General features: G+C 47.2%; 1 protein-coding gene across 2 annotated transcripts in view; it reads left to right on the top strand.

The window, feature by feature from the left end:
* The window catches only part of ZBTB11 (zinc finger and BTB domain containing 11), a 2099144-nt gene that overhangs the window by 1996069 nt on the left and 76192 nt on the right, over window positions 1-26883 (top strand). For both annotated transcript variants that reach the window (XM_085622427.1, XM_085622426.1), the window contains one exon: window positions 1243-1418. In XM_085622427.1, coding sequence (XP_085478553.1) covers window positions 1243-1418 — 176 coding nt within the window. The remainder of the gene's footprint in view (window positions 1-1242; window positions 1419-26883) is intronic.

The following is a 26883-nucleotide window of genomic DNA, read 5'->3' as shown; positions in this document are numbered from 1 at the left end:
CAAAAGGTTCACCATATACAGAGTGAAAAAAGTGAACACCAGTGTTCTTGTTAAAAGAATAAGCAGCAATTTGTCTGAAGATAGTCTGACATTTGACCTTGTCTTTTAACGCACCATGATTGTGTCAAGATAAAAACAAAGTTTAAAGAGAACTTAATTGCTCATTCACCTTTTGTACTCCAGTGTGGTTATTTTGGGGTGCTGCAGCACATCCCGCAACTCTACTTTCAGCACCTATGAGGGAACACAAGGTGAGTAATTAGTGGTTAGAGTATCCACCAGAAAGATCATTACCAAAGGTACGTATGGATGTGCTTGCAGTAGTACTGGAATCTACCAGCACATGCAGCCGCCATCTTGCCCTCACAAAATTACACCACGAGAGAAGCAGAGCTGGCCGACTTTCTTCCTATATGCTTTTCAACACAAACTAAGCATTGGCAGGAATTACCCGTCCTTTCTTTGTCTGCCGTCATTCCAGTATCTCACTGAGAAGACTGCAAGTCCACAAAACACCTTAACGGGCTTCCAAATAGAAACCCTGTACCGCAGGTGGAAAGACACTTGTCTTCATCCATGCCCCTGTGATTTTCCACAAAACCATTCTATGTGCATTTATACTTATTCACCACATTTCTCACTGCACCTTTGGAGGTGGTACACATTCAAAACAACGTTGCCAAAAAATTAGTATGCAGGCGTAAGACACCTGTAATTATTCATTATTCATCCACAAGCTTTGCTCTGTGGCAGGTTAGCACCAGATACTCCTTATCTGCTCTTTTTTTTTTATTTGTTTATTTCATATACCTTTACAACAGAAACGATCTACTATAAAATGATTGGGAAGTACGAGTTTTTGCTTAAAAGTGCCACCACTTGGGTTGTGGGTATTGGAGGTTTACTATGCACTTGTTTGTTTCTAGACTTTTTTTCTCCTTCTTTTTCTGGTCTCCTGTTGGGGATAAAGGTATACTGTCCATCATGTGGCATGTATATGTATTTAGCCCGGCATGAACAAAAACTCAATAGGATATTCGTGGCACCTATTTCAAGTTTTTATTCTGTCTCCTGTTTACTCCAATCTAAAAAATTTGGACACCAGAGTAGTGCAATATTCATGGGTAGAAGCATATAGGTAAAGTGTTTTTTTCATGATGTGATGATGGCATTTGTTTTTTAATATTACCTTTTAAGATGTATGGTTTAAGGCATCATGTATATGTGCTATTTTTGTTTTAGGTGTATTGTGTGTGGGAAGGAGTTTTTTGAAAAAGCATTGTTCCGAAGGCATGTAAAAAAAGCTACACATGGAAAAAAAGGGAGAGCTAAACAAAACTTACAACATGTTTGTGAGCACTGTGGAAGGAAATTCACGCAACTTCGGGAGTACAGGCGGCATATGAATAATCATGAAGGTAAATTATTTATTTATTTTTAAACAAATTTTATTCATCAAATGACAAATATACTGCAGGGCTCTGTACCCCAGAGGCCTCTGAACAATCAATAAACAACATCATGAATTTGACTTTTTTGTTAAGGAAAGAAATATAGCAAGGATATAGAAATGCAGTGCAGCTGAATGAAATCCCCCCCCTTCTTGTAAGAAAATAAAACGAACAAAAAAAACTCCCCCCCCCACCTCCCTGTCGCACATACCATCCTGTAATTGGAATTAGAGCAAGACCCTGCACCCCACCCACTACCCCCACCCATTCATGTATGCCATCTAATATCCTGTGTGCCCATGGGGTAGCATCAAGCTAAGAGAGGAGAAACCGCCTCCACAATCTGCTCCAGCGTCAGTCCGCGATAGTCTGCCCATCGCTTCCAGATTTTATAATGTTTCTGCGGCAGCCTCTTGCTATAAAAATCGGGAGTTCCAGACACATACAAAAGTCGAAACTGTCGCAGTCCAACGTCCTCAGGGTCGCACGATGCTGTAAGGGGTCCACCTCCCGATAACCCCTTGGTCTGGTATGTATATGACAGACACAGAAGGGTGATCAGGCGAGGGAAGGAAAGGAAGGGGACTGCGGGGAGGGAGATCTGAAAGAGAAATCACAAGCGATTTGGTTAAGACAACCCCTAAAACTCCCGTACTCCACGTTTCCCCTTTTTTCCCCTGCTGTACCTGTAAATTAAAGAAGGCACTCCTGCCTGGGAGACCTGGAGAGCCGAGGATCAAGACTGTTCAGAACCTGTAGAAAGGGACACGGTTTAGCCTGCGAATACCCCCTATAGACAGCAGCCCTCTGGTCCTTTCCCAGAACAAATGGACCTACCACAAATCTGGAACCCCTGATTTAACAGGGGGAGGGGATGGACGTATGCCAGAAGTCTCCTCTCCGCCCCTGTTTAGAAGACAAAGAAACAATTGAGGTGCAGCGAAGCGTCAGACCTGAATAATGCCTGCCGCTCCTTCCACGGATTCTGCACGAACCCCCAGCGCCATTCCCATGCTTCTGGGAGGGCGCTAACCAAAGGCAAGAACCCCTAAGCGTCTCGTGGGCAATTCCTAAGATGATCCAGCGGGTGTGCGTTGCACCTTGCCCCTGGAAAGATTCCCACTGTTTGTTACGCACTATGGGCGACTCTGTTCCTTTGAGTCGCTATTTACAACCAACCATAATCAGAAGTTACACCGCAAAGGCGATTCCGCAATGCCTCGGAAGGCTTCCAACGGAACCGCAGCGGTAAAGTCACAAACTTGCTCGTCGCAAGGACCGGAAACACTATTCACAGCTAAGCACAACACGATTAGCGAAAATGCAGGGTTGGTGCTGAGCACCCCTACCAGCACGCCAATCGTCCGCTCTCGAACACGTCCTCGCGGGAACCTGGAACCAAAATAACCGGCACCCGCTCAATGCCGGATGTTCCCTTTTCTTCATCTTGGCTTCGAGCGTGATGACGTCGGAGCGTCATCGCAATGCGCACCGGGAATTGTAGTTCTTTCTCTCCCGTTTGCCACGGGCTGTCAGTGCTCTCCTGTGAGCCACAACAGAAACTCCTCTTCCTTACGGACACCAATGGCGAAGTCGGCGCCTTCCAAGCCCTGGCGATATCCCTCTTCGCTAACATAAAACCTAACGTTATAAGATGGCGCTTATAAATGTTGCCCCCAATCCCTTCCATAACATGTAACATTTCCAACTTCAGTGACCGGCGCAGGTCCCAGCCTAGCACCTCCGAAAGACAAGACATTCCTCCTCTCCAAAACCGCGCCAGGGAAGAGCAAAGCCAGACCATATGTAGCAGGGTCCCCTCCTGTTCACATCTAAGGCACATCGGGGAAGCTATCATGCCCTCCCTCCAGAGCCGGACCCTTGTAAAGTCGACCCTGTGTAGATGTTTAAATTGGATAAGGCGGAGACGTACCGCTATGGCCGCCCCTCGCGGGGAGGCCAGAGTTCCATCCAGTCCTCCTCATCCATGGGGCCCAGGTCCTCCTCCCAAGTCCTCCTGAGATTTTGCAGGGTGGGGGAGCTGTGCGTCACCAATGTCTGATATATTTTGGAAATTTTGTGGTCCTGAAGATCCCCCATGAATATCTTGGCTTCCACCGGACTGAATTGGGCTAGTGTCTCCAAGCCCGCCAGACTAGAGGAAAGGGCATGACGGAATTGAAGATATCTTTAGAATTGGGTCTTAGGCATTTGATAGTCACCCTGCAGGTCTTGAAAGGATTTCAAGGTGGTCCCCCTCATGACATCTCCTAGAGTAGAGATGCCGATATTGTCCCATCCCCGAAACCCTGATAGAGCTGCCAATTGTGGTAGGCGCCCATTATTCCACAATGGGGTCTCCCGAGTCAATGTGTTCCACCACCCTATCCGCCTCAATGCCTGCCGCCAGATCCGAAAGACCACGTGAGTCACCGACGACAGAGCCCTGCGCGCTGGTGCAGAATATAGGATCGTGTGGAGGGAAAGATCTCCCATGAGGCGCCGCTCCACCGCGTACGTTGGGTCGTCCCGACAACCATACCACCACTCATTTAGGACCAGTAACTGTGAGGCCGTATAGTAAGACAATACATCTGAGGTTGCCAAGCCTCCACAATACGTGGACAGGAAACATGTCCGCAGGGCGACACGAACCGTCCCTCCAGCCCACAAGAACTGCCCCAGCGCCGAATTCACCTGTCGAAACCACCGGGGGAGAATCTGGTATAGATGATTCTGCAACTGATAAAGTAAACGAGGGAGTGCAACCATTTTAAATATGGCCGAACGGCCACATATATAGACAACGGCATGCGCGACCAGGCCTTCAGATCCTCCCGAAGGCGTTCCCACACTGGTGCCAGGTTTCTCTCCCATGCCATCGCTGGAGACTCAGACAGGAACACCCCGAGATATTTCATGCCGTTAGTAACCACCCGAACCGACTCTGCCCAGTCACCTACCCCCGACGCGTTCCCAAGAAGCCATAATGTAGATTTGCTGGGATTCGTATATAAACCAGATGTTTCTCCAAAAATCTGCATAATACAGAGCAAACCGTTCTATTCACATTCGTTAAGAAGAATAGCACGTAATCAGCATAGAGCGCAATACGGTCCGACAACCCATGATCCCAATTCAAAACCCTACACTTGCGCATCTATGCTCACCCATGCCGCCAAAGGTTCAACTGCCAATGCACACAGATAAGGAGACAGTGGGCAACCCTGTCGAGTACTGCGCCCGAAGGAGAAAGTGGAGGACACCGCGCCAGCCACCCGTACCGAAGCTGTAAGATCAGTATAGAGCAGAGACAGATAGGACAGGAAGCGCGGGCCAAGATTAAGACGGCACAACAGAGCGAAGAGATACACCCAACTAAGGGAATCAAATGCCCGATCCATATCAGCCAGTAACAACGACTCTTGCTCGCTACGTCCCCGAACGGCCGCCACAGCCACCTGGGCGCAACGTATTTTATGTCGGGTCGCCCGCTGGGGCATAAACCCAGATTGATCTGGGTGGACAAGTGAGGTGATGTGAGTCTGCAGCCGATTCACCAGCGCTTTGGCCAAAATCTTCGCCTCAATGTTGAGGAGCGAGATGGGGCGATAGGAGGCCTGCCTATCTGGGGGCCTGCCTGGTTTATAAAACACCACAATTTCAGCATGCCTCCAGTCCCGTGGAAGACAGCCTCGCTCGCACGGCTCTTCTACCCCCGACGATAGTGGGGCCCTAACTGCAAAAATAACTTCTTGAAAAACTCACAGGGAAATCCGTTGGGCCACGGTGCTTTGTCTGAACTGAGGTCACCCAGGGCGGCGCCCAATTCCTCCTCCGTGAGCGGGAGATCCAGCTCCACGCTCACGTCGTCCGGCAGAGCCCGCGGGGTAGATCATCTAAAAACCGGCCAATCTCGTCTTCGCCAAGACATTCTTTAGGGGCATACAGCTCCTTGAAATACGAGGAGAAACTTTCAGCTATATCTTGGGAATCTGTGAGGGGCCTCCCATCCAAGCCCACTATCCCAGGGAGTGGCTGAGCATGGAACAACCCCTCGCAAAGTCTATGGAGCATCTTACCGGATTTATCTCCCCATTGATCTATGCGACTGCGGGTAGCCAACCAGGCGAGACGAGCCTCATCCAGAAGGAGGGCGGCTTAGTTTTGCTGCGCCTATACTAACTGTTGTCGTATAAAATGTCCCTCCCCTCTCCGACTACGAAGTTCCAAGTCACTGACATTAGTTTCCGCCTGTATCAGAGCCTCCCTCCGAATCTTATGAGCTGTTGCACAATAGGAGAAATCCACCCCCCGCAGGGTGGGCTTCATCGCCTCCCACAGAGGTTTAGCATCCGAAATCGACCCCACATTAACCGACAAGTATTGATCCAGTGCATTCCCAAGGCACTCCCTATAATCTGCCTTCTGTAAATTCCGCGTCGAGAGACGCCATCGGAAGGGCCTCCCCGCCCAGCCCATTCACAGAACGATGGTAATTGGCGAGTGATCCGAGAGGCGCCGCGGAAGGATATCCGCCTCCACCACCCAGGGCACCAGCGCTCGCGGGACAAACAAATAATCGAGGCGAGAAAAGGAGTTGTGTACAGCTGAAAGATAAGTGCAGCCCTGGGCCTGGCCATGTAACTGACGCCAGGGATCAGCCCAATCCAGCCCTGACAGCAAAGCCGAAAGTTTCGTATTTTGGCGGACCAGTGCGCCCTCCCCGGGTCTCCAGCGATCCAAGGCAACGTCTAGAACATCATTCCAATCCCCTCCAACCACTGCCAGGCCGTCCGGCATATTCGCTCATATGGCCATTTGCTACTCAACCAATACCCAGGACAGCGGAGGGGGGGGGCATAGACACAGTCCAACACCACCAGCTCTTCCCTAATCGTAACCCGTAGAAACAGATATCTCCCCTGAGGATCCACCCACGTCTTGGTGTGTGTATATAGGACACGGTGATGAACCAATATCGCTACCTCTGCGACCCCATGTAAAACCAGCATGAAACACCTGGGTAAACCCATACCTCTGTAAACAAAGTGCTTTTGAGCCCATAAGGCGTGTTTCCTGTAGCATGATGATATCAACATGGGCCCTCTTAGCATATTGAAGAATTCGCCCCGTTTAATCTTATCTAGGGCACCTCTTAGATTCCAGCTTACTACTCTAAGGGTTTCGAGGGAAACCCGGGCCTGCTCAGGTAACCCCGCCATGAGCTAAATCAAAGTAAAGGGAAGGTGCGGAGATAGGCGCGTGGCGCATGACCTACACTTCAAGAACTATGAAGCATCTGTCGCAGCAGGTGACACCTGTAGACCCCAACATGGAGTCCTGGCGCGCCCCTGCCAATGGATCCCCAGTGTACAGCACACCGTCAGCGGGCAGCCCCTCCTCCGCTGGACTCCTAACAGAAAAGCCGGCCTTCAAGTGGACTCCTCCGATCCCATCAACAACAACTGTATTGTCAGGGGTCTAAAGTTCTCCTCCAGCTTAAGTACCGAAGGAGTCCTGTCGGGAGGCCGAGCCAGCCCGTGCAGAGGAGCTACAGGAGCGGGACCGGCGATGGGATCTGGACCGCCTACGATCTTTAGGGTTCAGTTGAGACTGCTTACGAGCAGCCTCGCCGGACGATGAGTCAGAGTCCCTCCTAGGCGGTGAATGAGGACGCACGCGCACAGTCTCATCCGTCCATTGAAACACCTCCTCCGGCGTGTCGAAGAAGTGGGTCCGGGAGCGGTATACCAACCGGGCCGGGTACAGCAAGGCATATGGAAGCTTAAGATCACGGAGTCGTGCCTTGGCCGCCAGGAAGGACTGCCTCTGTTGTTGGACTAGCTTTGTATAGTCCGGGAATATCAAAATGTGCACGTTGTCGAAAAAGCAATGGTTCTTTGGCCCTAGCTTGTTTAAGAATAACATCTTGATCATGGTAGTTCAGTAGCCTTGCGATGACTGGCCTCGGACAGGCCCCCGGCGACGGTTTTTGCATGAGGGCTCGATGAGCCCACTCTATTACAAAGCAGCGGGACAGGGAGTCTGGAGGGAGCCAACCCTCCAGCCATTGGGTAAGGAACCACACCATATCTCCCCACTCACAGCCCTCCGGAAAGTCCACAAAGCGAAGGTTGTTGCACCGGGCCCGGCCCTCAGCATCCTCCACACGCGCTGCCTTGGTCCGCTGGGTCGTTTCGAGGGTGGCTACTTTTTTCTGTAGAGACGTAACATCATCCTCCACCCCGGAAATCCGAGTTTCGGTCACGGTGATACAGGCCACTGCGTTCCGCAGATTTTGGCGGAGAAGCATGACGTCGGACCCCACTGCCCTGATCCTAGCCTTCAGGGCATCACGAGATTGCGTGATCGCAGCGTTGTCTGGCATCTCCAGGGTCCCTCCTTGGCCCCCCACCGGCGTCGCTGCAGCGGTCCCGGGGCCTGTGAATTTGTCCAGTGTGGTTTGCTTAGTGGAACCCCCACCGGCTTATCGCGGGTCATGATATTCTCTGGGACCCGACCACAGGACCTCCGGCGTGGCAGCCCCAGGAGACGCGACAGGAAAAGCCCAAGCACTGCAGGTTCGGGACCACTACGACCCGATATGGCCGATGAGCACGGGGTCTCAACAGACCTCAAGATGGAAGCCGGCACTGCCCTTCTGTGCTCACACCCAGCCGCACATATGACCAGAGGGCCGACCCTCACTGCCCTCAATGTCAAGGTACCTGGGAAGACCGCAGCAAAGAAGGATACAGATTGAGGATATTATGAGGGAGGGCCACAATGTACTGATGCATCAAGATGTACTCAGGAGCCCAAAACTAGCGCCAAAGCCAGAAGCAGGCGGGCCCCTCCACAGAACACCAGGGCAAACCAGGGGCACAGATGCACAGTCACCGCGGCACCCCTCAGGCACAATGACGCCCTCCCCCCCCGCGACCCGAAAATGGCCGCCGATGCGAGGGCTCGGCCATGCCAGCAGAAAGCGCCACTCTCATCAAGTCCCCCGTTGTATTGGGGCATGAACTCAGCCCTCTTATGCGGGGCAGCCCCGGAGCCATAGCCTGTAGGTCTCCTGCAACACACACCGCGGCACGACACTGCCGCCGGGAGTCACCCACGCAATGCCCCCGTGACCCGAATCAGGCCGCCGACCGTGCCACCATTTTGCAGGGAATTGAGGAGGGGGTGGGCCACGCCTCGCGCCACCAACACCGAGGGGCCTCTTCCCCCTCCCGACCCTCTCTCCGTATGATCCGCTGCTGCGTGCAACCTCCCTTGGCCCAGCCGATGCCTCGGAGCTCCACACACGCTCCGTGCCGCACACCAGCCGCTGTCGTCCAGGATGGTGACCGCCAGCTGCCTCCAGTCCGCGCTCCAAGCCGCCTCAGCCGCTGCTGTTCCTGACAGGTTAGGGAGATAGAAGAAGGATCACACTCGTCCCCAACGCACCCCCCAGCTGGGGCACGCACAAGTAAGTAAAGCAGAGTCGGAGGAAAGGATGTGTGAAGGATGTTTGTGTAGGCTGGACGGAGCTAGCCTAGCACACGTCCACCATCTTCGGCTGCCAGGCCACGCCCCAAGGTAAATGATTTTCAAGCTTGAGGTGTAACAAAGGAAAGCTTGTGCTGAGTTAATAAAATGAAGATCCCCAATTTCTACATTGTGTTTTGCTTCTCGTATCACCAAGTGTTTTTTTTAAAGAATCATTTTTATTGATTTAGATTATAACATAGAAAAGGGACTCACAAATCACCTGTAACCAAAATGTTCTGTCAGTCCATGGCAAAACAGCAACCCCACACCCGACCCCACTGACCTTTTCTCTGTGGCAATATTACGTATATTTCATTTTACGTTCTTAAAGGTACAAATTTCAGCATCCAAGGACCAGGACTTCCTGCCACAGGGCTCCATAAAAATGCCCCTATAATGGGCCCAGTTTCACCTGATTCTTTAATGTTTCTGTGGAGCGTTCCCTGGCAAAAAGGCAGGTATTTGAAGGCTCATGCAGCTGTCTAATACTATCTTCCAACCCTCCAGAGAAGGAGGGCTAGGATCCTTTCAACATTCAGCAAAGTCCCTCTTGGCGACAAAGAGACCAATCCATATTAGTGCCATTATGTATCTTTTGCTATCAAGGTCTATATTAGTTTACAACAGAGCCATAGGGTCCAAGCAGAGTCGCCATCCCAGCACCCCTCTGTGCCAGGAAAGAACCCCCCTCACGAAATGAAGCAATCACGGCACAACTCTAGACCGGATGAACGAGGTCCCTGTTAAGTGTCAAACGTCTGAGGCAGAGTGGCAAGTTCGCCAACCACATTTTCCAATCTACCTTGTGTAAGTATTTTAGATGAATGAGTCTAAGTTGTGATGCAGTTGCAGATTCTCACAGGGAAGCCTGAGCCTCTCTCTAGGCATCCTCCATGAGTGGGCCTAAATACCCCTTCAATAATTCATTCAGGCGAGAATGAGGCTGTTATTTACTAGCAATCTATAAATCTTCAAAATCTTGTGCTCCTGCAATTCTTCTGTTAAAATGTTAGCCTCTATTTGGCTTAAGTCTGGGCGTTCCACCATACCAGTCACATGGGGCCTAAGGGCATGTTGGAACTGTAAATATCAAAAGAATTAAATGCGATGGAGATTGTATTCCTCCTGTAAGGTCAAAAACAGTTTAATTGTTGTCCCAGACATATTATCGCCGGGCCTCAAAATACCAATAGTGTCCCATTGTTGGAAACCATGCAACACTGTCACCTGCCCCAGCCACCTCCGAATCCACAGTAGAGAGTCTCTAGTATGTTTGTCATTGAAACCCAAGAACTTAATCACCACACTCCATATTAGGAACTGGATGGCTGGTAGAAGAGAAAGGTGAGTTGTCCACCCATATAGAAGGTATTTCAGACATAATCATATCGGGTGGTAGTCTCCCACTCTCCATTGACTCTGAAACCACCCCTGAATGCGGACCAGTGTATCTGGGCATTAAGAGTTTCCCCGGAAATCCATTCAGCCCAGGGTATTTTCCAGATTTTAGTTGGTGCAAAGCTTCACTTAGCACATATTCCTTGTTGTCCCCCTCCAGAGGATCTTTCCTCCATGAAACACACAAAAGGTGATGGTTGGAATGCTTGTAATTTGTCTAACCACTGGCAATCACTCAAGGTAGCATTCCAACCCATTGTTATTTTGCCCACCATGCTGCCTGAGTTTGGACCCAGCCATATGCAAATCAGTCTTGAACCTGCTCCAAAAGCAACAGTCCACAACGAACTGCCAGGCCAGGTCCTCCCTGAACTAGAACACATGCAACCCAACACCGGTTTCTCCCTGTTTGTGGTTCATCAGCCGGGTGTAGCTTGGTTTCAGTGGCACAGTGAGCACGAGACCCACATTTGGGCATACCCTTGCCCTGCTTTCTGGGTGCATCTATGGCTGTCAGATCCTAAGTCCTCGTCTTCATACTGATCTGTGCTGTCTTTATGCTGATGTGTGCTACACTAAGGACCTGATAATGTTTCCCATTAAGCCCTCTGACCTGAAGTGGTTTGCTGGACCTTACTGTTGACCAGTGCCAAGGGCATCCTGGTAATTTCCAGAAGGTTCCTAGACATGAGGTGCCCTTCCTTACCTTTATTCAGCTACTCCCATTGATGCCCAGGTTTTTTAGCTGGGGACCCAGACATGAAGGGCCAGATGTACGACACATTTTACCAGTCGTAGATGGCTCAACGGGCCGTTTGTGACCAGTAAAATGCATTTTTCTATGTACAAACCCTATTTTGTGAGTCAGTAACCTATTACCGACTTGCAAAATAAGGTTTGTGAGTCGCTATTAGGAAGGGGGTTGCCAAGGGCGTCCCTTCCTAATAGTGAGTTACAGGGGGATATACAATTGTTTTGCAACCAGAATTTGGTCGCAAAACAATCGCAGTTTACCACCTACTTCAAGTAGGTGGTAAGCCAGTTGCAAACGGGAAGGGGTCCCCAGAAGACCCCTTCCCCTCTGTGAATGGTAGCAGAAAAAATTCTTTAGAGCAGGCAGTGGTCCCACTGCCTACCCTTAAAAAATGAAACAAAGATTAATTTTTCTTTTTGACACACATGCGGTTTTCCTTTTAGAAAAACAAATTGCATTTAAAAAAAAAAAGTTGCTTTATTAAAAAGCAAACACAGATATGGCGGTCTGCTGTCCCAAGCGCACCATCATCCCTGTGTCATTGCCCATTCCCAATGGGTCGCAAATTGCATCCTCCCTGAGGAATATTGATGAGGCAGGTCTCTTGCGACCCATTTGGGAACCGTTAATATGTCAGAGACACATTAGTACATTTCATCATCATCAAAGCTTTATTTCGATAAAAAACATATCATAAAAGCATAGAAATTTGTTATAAAAAATAAAGTAACTGGAATTAAAAAGGAAAGAAGATAAAAGGAATATAATTCCAAAGGGAGCAATCATAAAATGAGGGATATATTGCTACACCAAACATTACTACCCCCCAAAAAGACAAACGACAGTCTAAAAAACAGTCATGAATAAATAAATTTTAAAAAGAAGAAATATCATATCAGCAAGCGTAGAGACCTAAATCTAATAATCCATGACCAGCCAAGAAATTTGGCTACGCCACATGCCAGCAGTGGACTGGTATCTGACTGTAAAATTCTAAGTGCTACACGATAGTTCGCAGTGCTTAGCTGCCTACAGACGGGACTGAGCCATCTTGTACGAGGGTTTTTGTAGGCAGGGCACTCGAACAAAAGGTGCGCTATAGTTTCAACCTCCCCATTGCAACATGGGCAGTTTGCAGTAGTTTGATGGGGGGGTTTCCATTTGCTGGAAAACTCGCGAATAGGGAGTGTACCAAACCTAAACTGGGTATAGAGTGTTCTATCTCTAGGTTTCTGGATGAAATCAAAATAGTGCTCCAGCCTAACCACCTGTTTGTGTAAATAGAAGTCCCCAGTCAAGCTACCTAAATTGGGAGTACTATACTCCAGGTTGTCAATCCAAGTCCAATAGGCCTTCTTAAGATCGACCTTGCTCAAATGTTTTTCAAGCTCCCAAACTTCTCTTAGACCCATTGAGCAGAAAGCTTTTTTAATATTGGACAACCACCCAATCCTATATGAGCCCGTCAAGCTTATCACTTCTTTTAGACCATCAACATATTTAGATAGCTCAGGGGTACGGCATAAACGGGCCCAAAAGAGCAAGGGACGTAGTCTAGCAAGATCCCTAAATGAGCGCCTGCCCATATCGCTCATCAGGGGCTTAAGGGGAGTACCCCTTGGGAGCGAGACCAAGTCCCTGAGAAATTTATTTTCAGATCTAGAAATTTCGTCGACATTGTCGAAGCCCCAAAGTTCGGCACCATAAAGTGCCGAACTAACAGCTTTGGCAGCATAAATCACAAGGGCAGGAGCAATGGGCCTGCTCTGCGAAGAGCGATGTTCCTTCCCAATTGCTCCCGTGACCCGCTTATGATTAAGAAGCATTTTATCAATGTGGGGTCTCCAACTTAGTCTATCTGAAATTCTAATTCCTAGATAATCAAAAGTATTGACAAGCTCTAGCGGAACACCATCCAGCGTAGAAATTATTTTAAGGGATCTACGGGGGTTAAACGAGAGAAGTTTGGTTTTCGAAGTATTAATGGTCAAGCCTCTCAAACTACAGAACAACTTAAACCTATCCAAAAGTTTTTGCAACCCTGCCGGTGTTTTAGAAATTAACAGGGTGTCATCGGCAAAAAGTAATGCAGGAACTTTATCACCCGCCAGGGTCAGGGCATCAGCTGGAGTTTCCCGCAGGAAGCTTACCACCCCATTCACATACAAAGAGAATAGGGTGGGGGCCATAACACAGCCCTGGCGGACTCCCCCATTGACGGGGATTTTATCCGTTTTCTGTTCTTGAGAACCCCACCTCACCCGGGCATAATTGCCCACATGAAGACGGATTAAAAGATCTAGGATAGGCAGCGGAAGACCCATTTCATTCAAGACCTGCCACAGGCGAACGCGGGGGACTAGGTCAAAGGTGGTCTTTAAATCTATGAATGCCAAATAAAGACTGCCCTTGCCAATCAAGACCACCTTCCAATATAAAAGGAGGAGCCTAAAAACCTGGTCAGTAGTACCCGTATTTGCTCTAAAACCCGCTTGGTAGTCTGATAGAATATTATTATCGCTGGCCCATGACAGGATTCTCTCTAACAAGACCCTGCCAACTATCTTCTGGCCAACATCAATAAGACTGATGGGACGGTAGTTGGCAGGGTCTCGCCTAATTCCCTTCTTAAATATTGGGATCACCTCCGCCCCCTTCCATGATTCTGGGACGGGGGATCCTTTAAGAAGGGCGTTAAGCAAGATGGTAAAATTCCTGGCCAACTCTTGGGGATCAGCTCGAAACAGATCACCAGGAAGGCCATCTGGTCCGGAAGCCTTGGCTAAAGCTATTTTATTAATAGCAGCCAAAACTTCAGATTCCACAAAAGGATCAAATGCCTCCATAAGAGAGGATGAGATAAAAGAACCAGAGAAGACTCCTGAGCTATGAGCGACATCCCCAGAATAAAGTTTTTTTAAATGGTCGTACCACTCCTGGTTCGTAATATGATTGGGAATTATATCGGAGTCCTGGCCTTTGGATTTCCTGAACAATTTCCAAAAGGCATTCCCATCTTTGGCCAGACTAGCAGCCTTTAAATCTAACCAAAAGGATTCTTCCCAGGCCCGCTTAGCTCTTAAAACTGTCTTTTTATAGTCCTTCCTAGCGCTCTGGACCAAGTGGCAATCTCGTTTTTTAACAGCAGCTATCAGGGTACATTTTTTTTGTCTACACGCCGAGTTATACCTTAAACATGAGACTTTAAGGGACTTATTGAAGTTACTAGAGGTTGGTGATGCCACAAAAAAAGAACCCATTGACTCAACTGTCTCCAGATAGATATTCCCAATATTAGGGGGACCACCCACGACGCTACATACTGTGTGCAGTTCCTTGGTTTTAGCCAGCAGGACATTTTTTATAGCATTCAGTTTTTGAGCATCCCAGACAATTTTCGGCCATTTCAGATACCTCTTGCAGTTAGAAGGAACTACCTCTTTTGAAGACATGGTGCGATCAGAATAAAAATGAGAGAAATCAGAAGACCATGGATTCTTCATAGACAAACATAGAGAATTATGATCACTTTCAGTGGTAGGAACTATGACCAGATCCACTAAATATCTCCATAATCTACGATCAATTAGGATATAATCGATTCGAGATGGGCATGATACTCTATTGAAGGTGTTAGCACCAGGGGTATCAGAAGGCATTCTGCCGTTAGCAGCTCTTAGGCCAAATTCAAGTGTTAGAGCGTTCATTTGGATAGCCTGCTGCATCCACTTCTTGATTGGCGGTAAAGTGAGTGATGGTATGCCCCACCTGATATCCTCAACCTCTGTCTCTAGCAGATCTTCTGATGCCAAAGGTTCGAAGGTGCAGTTCATATCCTTCGCCACCAAAATTAATGAGTCAGGTGGACAGGAGGTTAGTTTGTCACCCAGAGCTGTAACAAGTGGCGACTTCTGACCACCCTTCGTACCTCTGACATAAAAATTAAAAAGCTCGATGACAGGACCCCCTCTAGACCCTGTCAATGTTAGCCGCATCAAATCCAAAGATGTACTCTCAAGATGTTTTACTCTACAATTAAGGTTAATACTAACCCAGACAATGAGGCCCCCCGAAGGTCGCCCACGACCAATAGAAGTTGCTGGTAAGAAAAAACAAGTAAAGCCGGATTTATATAATGGCACAAGGCTCCAGGTCTCCTGAAAAATACATATATCGTGTTCCTCGATATAATTTTTCCAGTCTGGCAACAACAATTTATTACATAAACCCGCAATATTCCATGAGATTATTTTAAGATTTGAAGTGGAGAGCGTTAAGATGTCATCAACATGATCAGACATTTCATGAGGTAAAGAATCATTACATCCATCACCATTATCCTCACAGATAGTGCGGGGTATGACTATGTTATTATGGGGTTGAGCTAATGGGATAACAATATTAGAATGCGCAACTAAGGATACAGAAGTAAGTCAATCATTGTTGTCAAGAGTAGATTGGCCCTCTTTCAATGGATCTGGTTCAAAGCCCCTCGATGTTAGTTGTTCAACAAGAGGAAAACGCCTAAAATGAATAGGCGAGGCGAGGAACCTGGAGAAGAAGTTCTAAATTCCAGTGCCTTTAATTTTTTGAGTCTGTAAATGCGAGTTGCAAAAAATCACCATTAGAGACTCGCAAAATGAAATGTTTGTACATCTAGCAAGAAGTGCCTTAAAAGGCTATACAAAGGACTTATTCTGAGGTAATATGTGTCTTTGGTACTTGCTAGCTTGACCAAAAGTTACCCTAAGGGCCCATTTTCACTGACTACTTACTCTCTGGGAGTGCTTGCACTAAAAGGCATGGTTAAAATAGCTTTTGTTCATGTCCTTCTTACGTATATATTTCTGAAAAAGGACAAACGGAGCAAACAGATTTTGCATGATAGTTTGAGTTTATATATACGGAAAATTAGCACAGTGTTTCCACTTTTTACATGTAAAAGAGGAAACATGTTGTTTCTTTTCTTAATGCATAATGAAGCAAAAAATTAGTAAAATCAGTATGTGTAGTTTTTGTTTGATTAATGGATCAGGAATTCTTTGCCCAAAGTTTGCTACATGGATATAATGATTTACAAGCAGTAGGTGCATCATAAATGTTTTTAACTTGTGTCAGATTCCGTTTTCCAGATTCTTGTTTAATAGATATGATCAAAATCCATTTGTTACATGTCCTTGCTAAGCAAGTACAGTCAGTAACATTTTTAATTGTGAATGTTTACCTATATGTTGGACAATTTAGATTTATTATTGCCAGGGTACTCGTGGAGCACAGCTTATTTAAGTTTTTTTTATTATAACATTATGTTTATTAGGTAATACACGTCAGTGATTTGTATTTGCAAACAAACAGGTGCACAGTTGTGGACTGTAATTGGAATAATATAAAATCCAACATTTTCTAATAGGCAGGCTATGAACACAGAGCTCCAGTAACTGCAAGCATGCATGTATAAATACCTGGCTACTAAACGTGCGGGCTACTAAATGTATATACACATCAGAGGTGAAGTGGATGATGGACTTGTAGACTAGCCTCTTCAAAATTGTACAATTAACTAAGATCCCTTCAAATTAAATTGGGACTCTAGACAGGGGTAGCACATTCAGTGTAATAAGTGGGAACGGTGAGTTCTGAATCTGAAGAAAAGTGAAAATCTACAAAAGGCAGGTGCACCTTCTGCTTCTAGCAATTCCAAGTAGAGAATCTGCACAAACATTGAGAGCTTCAAACTTTTAACCATTTTCAGTTTAGCAGGACAAAATATACTGGCCTGGTCACACTTTAAATACCTTTCCTCGTGTTCCACTTGTGGGGTGTTAGACTTGGCATCTTTTGCCGTGTTTCCCCAGAGTTTTTGCTTTCTGACCTTCCGGTTTTTACTCTGTTTTTTGCTGGCTTAGTTTCTCCGTGCACTTTTCTCACTGCTGATCAGTGGTAAAGTGCAAGTGCTCCTGTTGTAAATTGTGTTATGGATTGGTGTTTCAATGATTGCAGTATTTGATTTACGTGTCAGTCCGTAGTAAAGTGCACTGAGTGTGCCAGGGCCTGTAGATCACATGCTGTTAGTGGGCTGCAGCACTGGATTGTGCCACCCACACAAATAGTCTGTACATGTAACTCGGGCCTGCCATTGCAGAGCCTGTGTGCAGTCTGGGACTGCCATGACCACTTGCCACGCCCTAACCTTCCCTTTTCTTACATGTCAGTCACCCCTAAGGTAAGCCCAAGGTACCCCTGTGGGCAGGGTGCAGTGTATGTGAAAGGTAGGACATGCCCTGGTGTGTGTGGCACGTTCTGATACTGAATTACTGCCAATTTCGTTTTTCACTATTTCAAGGCTACTCTGTTCCCATAGGACTGAATGGGGAGTTTGTTTATAACATCTTATAAACATAACTGGCCCTGGAAACATGGTAGAGAAATAAAGTTTAGTATGCCTCAACTCAGAATCTAAAGATGCATCTTTTAGTAAAGGTGATTTTTACATTCTGTGTTTGAAAATACCACTTCTAGAGAGTAGGTATTTTTTCTTGCTTAGCCATCCTGTGTTCCTCTGCTAGGATGAGTATTGACTGTCTGACTTTGGGGTGACAGGGGCTGGGGAGGAGCAGTGGCTCCAGAGAGTCTAGATGGGTCAGGGATGGGATGAATAGACCTGGGCTGCATTCAGAGTAGTTGTCACTAGCACCTGAATAGGCCCAGTCTGCATTTAGAGTGGTGGGAGGAGATTTCCCTTGCTCCTGAATAGGCCCTGTCTGCCTTGGACAATGCTGTCTCTCCCTCCTGCTGGGAAGCTGGGCCAGAGAGGACCAAAATGGTTTGGACTAAGCACAGACACTCTCTGCCTGAGAGGACAAAGGAATTTGGAGTATAAATATTGGGGCCCAGACCCCAGATCTTTAGAGCTCGCTGAAATCAAAGAACCTGCCAATAAGAAGAGCTGGAAGATCTGCCAGGAGGAGTACTGCCCTTTGCTGTTGCTTTGTTGGGTTGGCCTGCATTTGATGCTTTTGTCTTGGGAAGTGAAAGGACTGTTACTGAATTTCGTTACTTGTGCTGAGTATCTCCAAGGGCCTGAAATCGAGCTGGCATCCTGTTCCGAAGTCTCAGGAACAGCAAAAACTTCACGAACCTCTGGGTACCGCTTCTGGAGCTGCTGTTTGTTGCCACAGAGAAGGGAACTGCAACCGACTCCATCACCTACTTGTCGCAGGCTCTGTGTCCTGACGGCACCGCAGACCGCACCGTCCGCATCTCAGTCTGCAACGCTTGTCTCACCGACGACAACTGCCGCCGCCGCCACTGACCCGCTGCTTGCACTGTGACCTGTGGCCACCGCAGCCCGAAACCGCCTTGCTTCACTTTGCCATCTGGTCTCACCGACGCTGTCGCTGCTGTTGACTCGATACCCATGACCTCATCGTGGTTTGGGGCACCACTCGTAAAGTTTCACGACACACCGCCTCGTCCCACACCGCCATCTGGCCGACCAACGCCAGCTTCTGCCAACTGCCTCTTTTGCCTGCACCGCAACCTGCCAGCACAGCATCGAGCACTGTCTCACCCTGCCCGTTAGCCTTGGTCTCACCGACGCCGTCTGGACGATCGTCACCGAGTCGCTGCCTGCACCGCATCAAGAGGACACCGCGCCCTGCACCGCTTCCATTTTGCAACGCAACCGCAATGGTTGCCACGACCAGCTCGCATCTCCGTGTGAGCCGCAAGGAGAAAGGTACTGTTACCTGTGCTGTTCACGCTTTTGCTGGCCAATATTAACGCGGTCGGCTGGAACTGTTAGACTTTGTTGTTTTCAGCATCGCAGTAGTCCCGGACGGAGCCACCAACTCGTACAAATTGTGTTTTTAGGTATTTCTGCAGTTTAGAAGACATAATGCAAAATATCTATTTTTCAAGTACTGTATTGTGGATTCTTTATCATTGTTGGTCCTGTTTCAAGTATATCAAAATATTGAATATTTTTAGAAACTGGTGTGGTGTCCTTTTGTAGTGCTTACACTGTGTTACTGTTGGGTATGTGCAAATGCTTTACACACTGCCTGTAAGATAATCCTGACTGCTCGTGCCAAGCTACCAAGGGGTTGAGCAGGGGTTATTTTAGGAGTGTAACTCCGTTATCCTGACTAGGAAGAAGGGTCCCTACTTGGACAAAAGTGCAAGCCCTTGCCAACTAGAGACCCCCATTTCTAAAATTGGTTGTCAGCGGTGAGGATAGGACTTGCAATTGCACTTGACTTACAGTAATTGGTGTGCACTACTACCATATCGCTGACCATTACGTGCCACATACTGGTTCTTTTTTTTTGTGGCCTATTTTTGATCTTACCAGTTTGAACTTGCTACTTCATCATGCCTGAATCAAGAACATCATCTGTTGCATCCCTGGAAGTTGCCTTTGAAGAGGATAGGTTGGAATCCTACAATGTGAATGAATTGAAAGCGATTTGCAAAAACCTAAAAGTCCAAGTCAAAAGGTTCACTAGGAAGGGGGAGCTACAAAAGGTGGTGAGGGCCTGGGTAGCAGTGTGCAATATGGAGAGCTCAGTGGAGAGGTGGAGGAGCCTACTCCTAGGGTGGATGTGCTTTTGGGAGGGGAGACCCTCCAGACCAGGTAGCAGTGGCCTGTCCCCAGAGGAGCTGGAGGACAGGCAGGAAGCAAGGAAGTTCGAATTGACGAAACTCAGGATGGACAATGAGAGGGTAGAGAAAAGAATAGCCATGGAAGACAGGAAGATTATCTTAGATCATCTTAGCAAAGTCTTAAGAAGATGGAACCAAGGAGCAGACCCAACTCAGATGGTGGCAGCAATAAATCAGTGCAGGCACACAGAATTGTGCACATCCCCAAGAATGTAGTCAAGGAATTCAAGAAGGGAGATGATCTACAGAGGTGGTTCCAAGAGTACGAGTCGTCCATTCACATGAATGGGGTCCCTGAAAGGAATTGGGGGCCGGGGATGTGGCATCTCTTTCCAGAGGAAGCCAGGGATACCCTCATAGCTTTGGGTAAGGGGCAGAACCTCACCTACGCTGACCTAAAGGACACTCTCCTCACTAGGTATGGTCTCACTCCCGAAAAGTACAGGGATCAGTTTAGGTCCAGTAAGAAGACTGATGCCAACACTTGGTTGGAATGTGTACATTCATTTTGCAGGTCACTGGATGGCTGGGTGAAGAGCAGTAATGTGACAGATTATCAGGGGCTCTACAATTTGATTGCATGAGAGCACTTGTCTGGTCTATGTTTTGCATATCTGCGCCAGCACCTAGTCGATAGTAGCTGACTCACCCCAGGAAGCTTGCTATGGAGGCGGACTGCTGGGTGAGTACCCAGGTCCACAAGAAAATGTGTGGGGGAGATTTAGCCAAAGGTAGGCAGGGTCCCCAGCAGAAAAGTGGGGGGGGACAAGGGTAAAGCACAGGAGTTCTCTAAAGTGCCCCAAACACACAACCAGGGTTAAGGTTCCCATCCCCCAGGAGATGAGAAACAAGGGGTCTCTTCAGCAAAGCCTGATGAGACCGGCCCCGCAAGTATTTTGCATGTGACCAAGTGGGTCACTTGAAGGGGGACCCCAAGTGTCCCAGAAAGGCACAGCCACCCACACAAACAGCCTGTAAATGTAACTCTGGCTTGCCATTGCAGAGCCTGTGTGCAGTCTGGGACTACCATGTCGACTTGGCAAGTGTACCCACTTGCCAGGCCCTAACCTTCCCTTTTCTTACATGTCAGTCACCCCTAAGTAAGGCCCAAGGTACCCCTGTGGGCAAGGTGCAGTTTATGTGAAAGGTAGGACGTGCCCTGGTGTGTGTGGCATGTCCTGATAGTGAATTACTGCCAATTTCGTTGTGCACTATTGCAGGGCTACCTGTTCCCATAGGACAGAATGGGGAGTTTGTTCATAACATCTTATAAACATAACTGACCCTAGGAACTAGGTAGAAAAACAAAGTTTAGTATGTTTGAACTCCAAATCTAAAGATGCATCTTTTAGTAAAGGTAATTTTTACATTCTGTGTTTTGAAATACCACTTTTAGAAAGTAGGTATTGTCCTGCTCATCCATCCAGTAGGCCTCTGCTGGGGTTGTGGATTGGCTGTCTATGTTTTGGATGACAGGGGCTGGGGAGGAGCCGTGGCTTCAGATAGTCTAGGTGGGTCAGGAAAGGGCTGAATAGACCTGGGCTGCATTTAGAGTAGGGGGAGGAGATTTCCTTTCACCTGAATGGGCCTGGTCTGCCTCTGACAATGCCGTCTCCAGCTCCTGCCAGGAAGCCACAACAGAGAGGGCAGAACTGGTTCTGGCTGAGCACAGACACACTCTGCCTGAGAGGACAAAGGATTTTGGGCTGTAAAAAGTGGGGCCAAACCCCTGAACTTTAAAACTCTTTTGGACCAAGAAGACTGCCAAGAAGAAGAAATGGAGAAGCTGCGAGGAGGAACTACCACTTTGCTGAGTGCTTTGCTGTGTTAGCCTGCAGTGGCTGCTTCTGTCTTGGGCAGTGAAAGGACTGGACTGAATTTTCTACAGCTTCTCTCTTTGAGTATCTCCAAGGGCTTGAGGTAGAGCTTGCCCCCTGTCCAAGAAGTCTCAGGAACAGCAAAGACTTCAAGTTCTTCTGCCCCCAGCACTGGGGACTGTATGCATTGTGCTGCAACAGAAGAAAAAGCAACCCTACGACGCCGCTGCCGACTCCGTGTCCTGAAGGCACTGAAGTGGTCACCGCTGCAATGTTGCACTGCGACCCTGGTCTCACCGACGATGCCTGCTGATGCCGCTGCTCGCACCGTGACCTGTGGGCACCGCACTCCGCATCGCCTTCCTTCACAATGCCACCTTGGTGTCCCCGACGCCGCCGCTTCACACCAACATCGATGCCGCTCCTTGCACCGTGGTTCGAGGGCACCACTCGTAAGTTACACGATGCACCGTCCTCATCCTGCACCGCAGCCATGACCTACCGATGCCAGCGCCATCGACTCCAGTTGGTGAGCCGATGACAGCGCTTCAGCAACGACAACGCCGCTGCCTGCACCGTGACCTGCCAGCACCGCGACGAGCACGCATCACTTCGCACCACCATCTGACGCCACCACCGAGCCACTGCTCACACCGTGACCTGAGGGCATAGCACGCCGCACAGCTGCACTTCGCACCGTAGCACCCGACGCCTGCCAACGCCAGCGTTCCTGACTTCAACCGCGAGGAGTTCGATCTGCAACACGTGTGACTTCAAGGGTACAACGACTCCTGCAGCGACGCCTGCGGACTCCGTGCTTTCGGAGCTTAACGAGAGGTCACCGACGCCCTGCATTTCTAAAGGTACTGTTTTGCGGGTCTTCCCAACATCATAGTTGACCCGCAACGCTGTGGTCAGCCAGAACTGTTTGGATTTATTTGTTCACGACGCCGTGATAGCCCTGAAGGGCTATCAACTTCAAGGAACTTTATTTCAAGGTTATTTTGATAACTGAAGATTTCTAAATAATGTATTGGGGATTTTTATCGTTTTTGGTCTTGTCTTAAGTATGTAAAAATATTGGATATTTTTCTAAACTGGTGTGGTTTCCTTTTGTAGTGCTTACACTGTGTTACTGTTGGTTATGTGCAAATGCTTTACACACTGCCTCTAAGATAAGCTTTACACACTGCCTCTAAGATAAGCATGGCTGCTCGTGCCAAGCTACCAAGTGGGGGTGAGCAAGGGTTATTTTAGGAGTGAATCTCCCTTATCCTGACTAGATGGAACAGTCCCTACTTAGACAAGGTGCAAACCATTGCCAACTAGAGCCCCCCATTTCTAATAGTCAGTGAGTGTGGTCTTTAGGAATGTATGAGTACGTGTGCATATGAATGAGATATATGTGTATGAGTAGCTGACAGTCTGTGTCTTATGTACATGTGACACAGGGCATACCTTTTGCCATATTTGACACAGGTACATGTAGAACACAAACGTAGAACCACTATTTTTCATATGGTAAAAAATGGAATGTGCTGTAAAATGTTAGGCAAAAATTGACAAAATATGGAAAATTGTTCTGCTCTTAAAACGTCTTCCTTGAAACAAAATGACTTTCGTTTCAGTTCTACATATGACACGGTGTCTCATGGCAATTAGAAGAAAGAGGCCTGCGGTTTGCCAATGCGACACACTGAAATTGGAGAAAATTAAAATGAAGAGTTAACTTAATCATTAAGGTAGCTTTTCATTTTAATTATCTCCCATTTAAAAGCATTCAAAAAATGTTGTTCTCATGCTCCAATATTAGGAGGTAAATAACTCAGTGCTTCCGCTCTTCACCTCTGTGCCTCAGCCCCAGCCTGGGACATACATTAGGCTGAGCACCGCTCATTATTAGGTCCTGCTATCTGCAGCCTGATGATAAAAATGGTAAAATAGACACAGCCTTCCCTGAACTGGAAAAGGAAATTTGACCCTGTGCTAATTTAAAATCGAACGCAAGGCTGCGAGCTACTCTGAAGGTGTCTGGTAGCTCGCGATTGATTGGTTGGAGACATCTGCCCTACACACTGATGTGACTTATCCTACATGCGATGCATCGCCCAATTGAAGTGCTCATCAATTATAATGGGATTGTCGGAAATCTGCACCATGTTGTATATGGTGGGAATTTAAAACTTTTCTTGCCCCTTATTGGGAGCTTACAGAGTTGCAAACGTAGAAGCCAACCATTACATTCTCCCACCACTAGCCAAATAAATGTTTGCCTGGTATACCCTTCTGTGCCGGAAACTTGAGCTTCGTAGAAGAATGTCCACCCTGCTTTTTTAGTTGGGGCAGATGTGTGTAACTGTGTGAGGAAGTTCCTAGATCTAATCTGTGTTTTTTTTTTTCTTTTTTTTTAATATTCCTCATATACCAAAGAATAAAGGGCATTCCTGATGGGAGGCCGTAACCTCTCCTCAACGGTCATCCTATCCCGGCCCTGATGTTTAAGACCGATGCGGAAAAAGGAAAGGCTCAAACCCTCAAGCAATCACCACTTCCGCTGTCCACTTCTTTTAGCGCTGCTAGATGACCCAGCGTCATTTTGAAGGGACCAGACAAGCAGTTCCCAGGTGAAATCATTGGAATATTCTCTATCTGTTCCGCCATGCAACCAAGGCTGCCCAAACATTTCCGTAACTATTACTGTCACATGCCATATCAGATTCACTGGTATAAATTATATATTTCAGACATTCTATAAAAGTTGGAGCATTTATATTCTTCCAGGCCCTACATATCTCTCGTCTTGCCAGGATGATCACATAGAATATGAATTTAGATACCGGATCATTAAGATTATAATCTGTATGTAATCCAAACATAATCAATCCTGGGGTAACTTCAATCTGTTTATCTAATACCTCGACCAAAAAAGCTTGCACCTTTACCCAATAACCTGCTATTTCCGGCCAGCCTATAAACATATGATGGTCATCTGCCGCAGGAAGATTGCATCTTGGACATTGATGATACAGACCTGTAATCTTTGTTAGCTTTTTGGGGGATATATATACTCTATATGTGGTATATAGATGATTTCTTTTAAGAGGAACTGATTTTACCACAGCATGTAGCATAATAAAAGAGTCTCCCCATAATTCCATAAGATTATTTGAATCCGTACTAATAACATTGCCCCAAAGTGTATGAAGTTCAGATTCTGTTATCCCTTCTGGCTCTAAAATGGCCGAATACCAGAAAGAAACCTCCTGCTTCCACCTGCCCCTTCTTAATACATAGTCAAACTTTGGGTTCAGTGAATCAAAATCCCAAGGTTTGGTTGCCCACCATCCTGACAGCTGATAATACTTGTACCTAGATAAAGTTCCACCTGTCAGGCTGGATAGCGACTCCCAGTTCAACAACTGCGAGTCTTTCTGTAAATCCTGCCAGTAAAACAGGCCAGCCATTTTAAGGGGGCGAGATAATTGATCATTGAGACATTCTGGTGTACCTGGGGAATCCCAGATCGGAGCCTGAGCTGCGTAATACGGGATTTTCAAGCTTTTCCTAACATATACCCAATTCTTCAGAGCCGTTTCCAGTACCTTTAATCTCACCCTCTTGAAAAACCTTGGATCACCATACTTAAATAAAAAATATTCTTGCCCCTTAGGTATATCATGTAGTATGGCTTGAAAAAGAAGACCTTGAGAGGAGGCATCTGTCTTTCAAGCTAGCAATCTGAAATTTTTGAAGTGAAATGAGTGACAGTAAACTGATATATCCGTGAGGGTTAACCCTCCCATTTTAAGGCTTCTCCTTAATTTTTTCCAAGAGATCCTTGATGACTTAGCGTTCCAGACAAAGGAACCAATTTTCCCCTGTATTTTGGCGATATCAGATGCTGGGAACGTCAACGGGATGGAATTAAACAGAAATGTAATCTTTGGCAAAATGATCATCTTGACTAAGTTTACTCTGCCGAAAATACTCAGAGAGAGGCCAGACCATCTTTGTAGTAAGCCACAGATATCCTTATATATTCTCATCAAATTTATTTTGGCAATTTCCAAAATATTTTGGGACAAAATTATACCCAGATACCTCATACGTATCTTAGCTTCAATTGTCCCTCCTGCCTGATTCCAGTGCATAATCTCTGTTTTTTCTTTGTTAACCTTATATCCCGAGATTTCCCCAAATAATTCTGCTTGTTCAAACAGTCTCGGGATAGCCTCGACTGGATTGGAAGAGAACATAAGAAGATCGTCGGCGTACAGAGCAAATTTTAATTCCAGATCTGCAATTCTGAAAGGGTAGATCACCGGATCAGCCCTCAACAGACAGACAAAAGGTTCGATATAGAGATTAAACAACAGGGGTGATAGAGGACACCCCTGCCTTGTTCCACGGGAGATTGTAAACCAATCTGAAAGTACACCATTTACCAAGACTTTTGCCCGAGGACTCTTGTATAGGGACCGAACAGCTGAAACAAAATTGAGGGGAAACCCAAATCTGGACCGAGCCGCCCACAAATAAGGCCAGTATACTTGGTCGAAGGCCTTAGCAGCATCAATAGCTGTAAGGGTCAACGGAAGCTTCTTAGCTACGGCTACATCTATTGCTGCTATGGCTTGAAAAGTTAGCTCATTTAACTGTCTACCCGGGATGAAACCCTTTTGATCCCGATGAATAATTGTTTTGATTACTTTAGCCAACCTTGCTGCCATGACCCCTGCAAAGATTTTGTAGTCGGAATTCAGCAATGATATAGGTCTATACGACTCAATTTTTAAGGGGTCTTTGTTGGGCTTCAGGATCAGGGCTACTGTGGCTTCAGACCAAGAATCTGGAATGGTATCACCCTGTAGGTATATTCTGTTAACTAAAACCGTCAAAGCAGAGACAGCTTTCCCTGATTTCGTCTGATATATTTCAATTGGGAGTCCGTCTGGACCGGCTGCTTTACCTCTAGCTGTTTTTTTTATCTGGGCGAGGACTTCTTCTTCTCTGATACCTGAGGCCAGAACAGTTCTATCAGTTTCCGTTAACTGTGGAATCTCTATCTGGTTTAGCCAATATTCTATATTCTGGGTGGGAGGACATATATCTTCTTTATATAGATTTTGCATATATGATCTAGCTTCCTCTCGGATAAGGATGTCATCATGTGTAATTAAACCTGTATTTTGCAGGCAGATACATTTGATCTGGTTTCGGACTCTATCCGTTCTGGCCTTCCAAGCGAGAAGTCGAC

This window comes from Triturus cristatus, chromosome 8 (assembly GCF_964204655.1).
Source record: "Triturus cristatus chromosome 8, aTriCri1.1, whole genome shotgun sequence".
NCBI classification, from domain to species: Eukaryota; Metazoa; Chordata; class Amphibia; order Caudata; family Salamandridae; genus Triturus; species Triturus cristatus.
The sequence above is the reverse complement of the archived record's forward strand: the minus strand, read 5'-3'. Positions and strand labels throughout refer to the sequence as shown.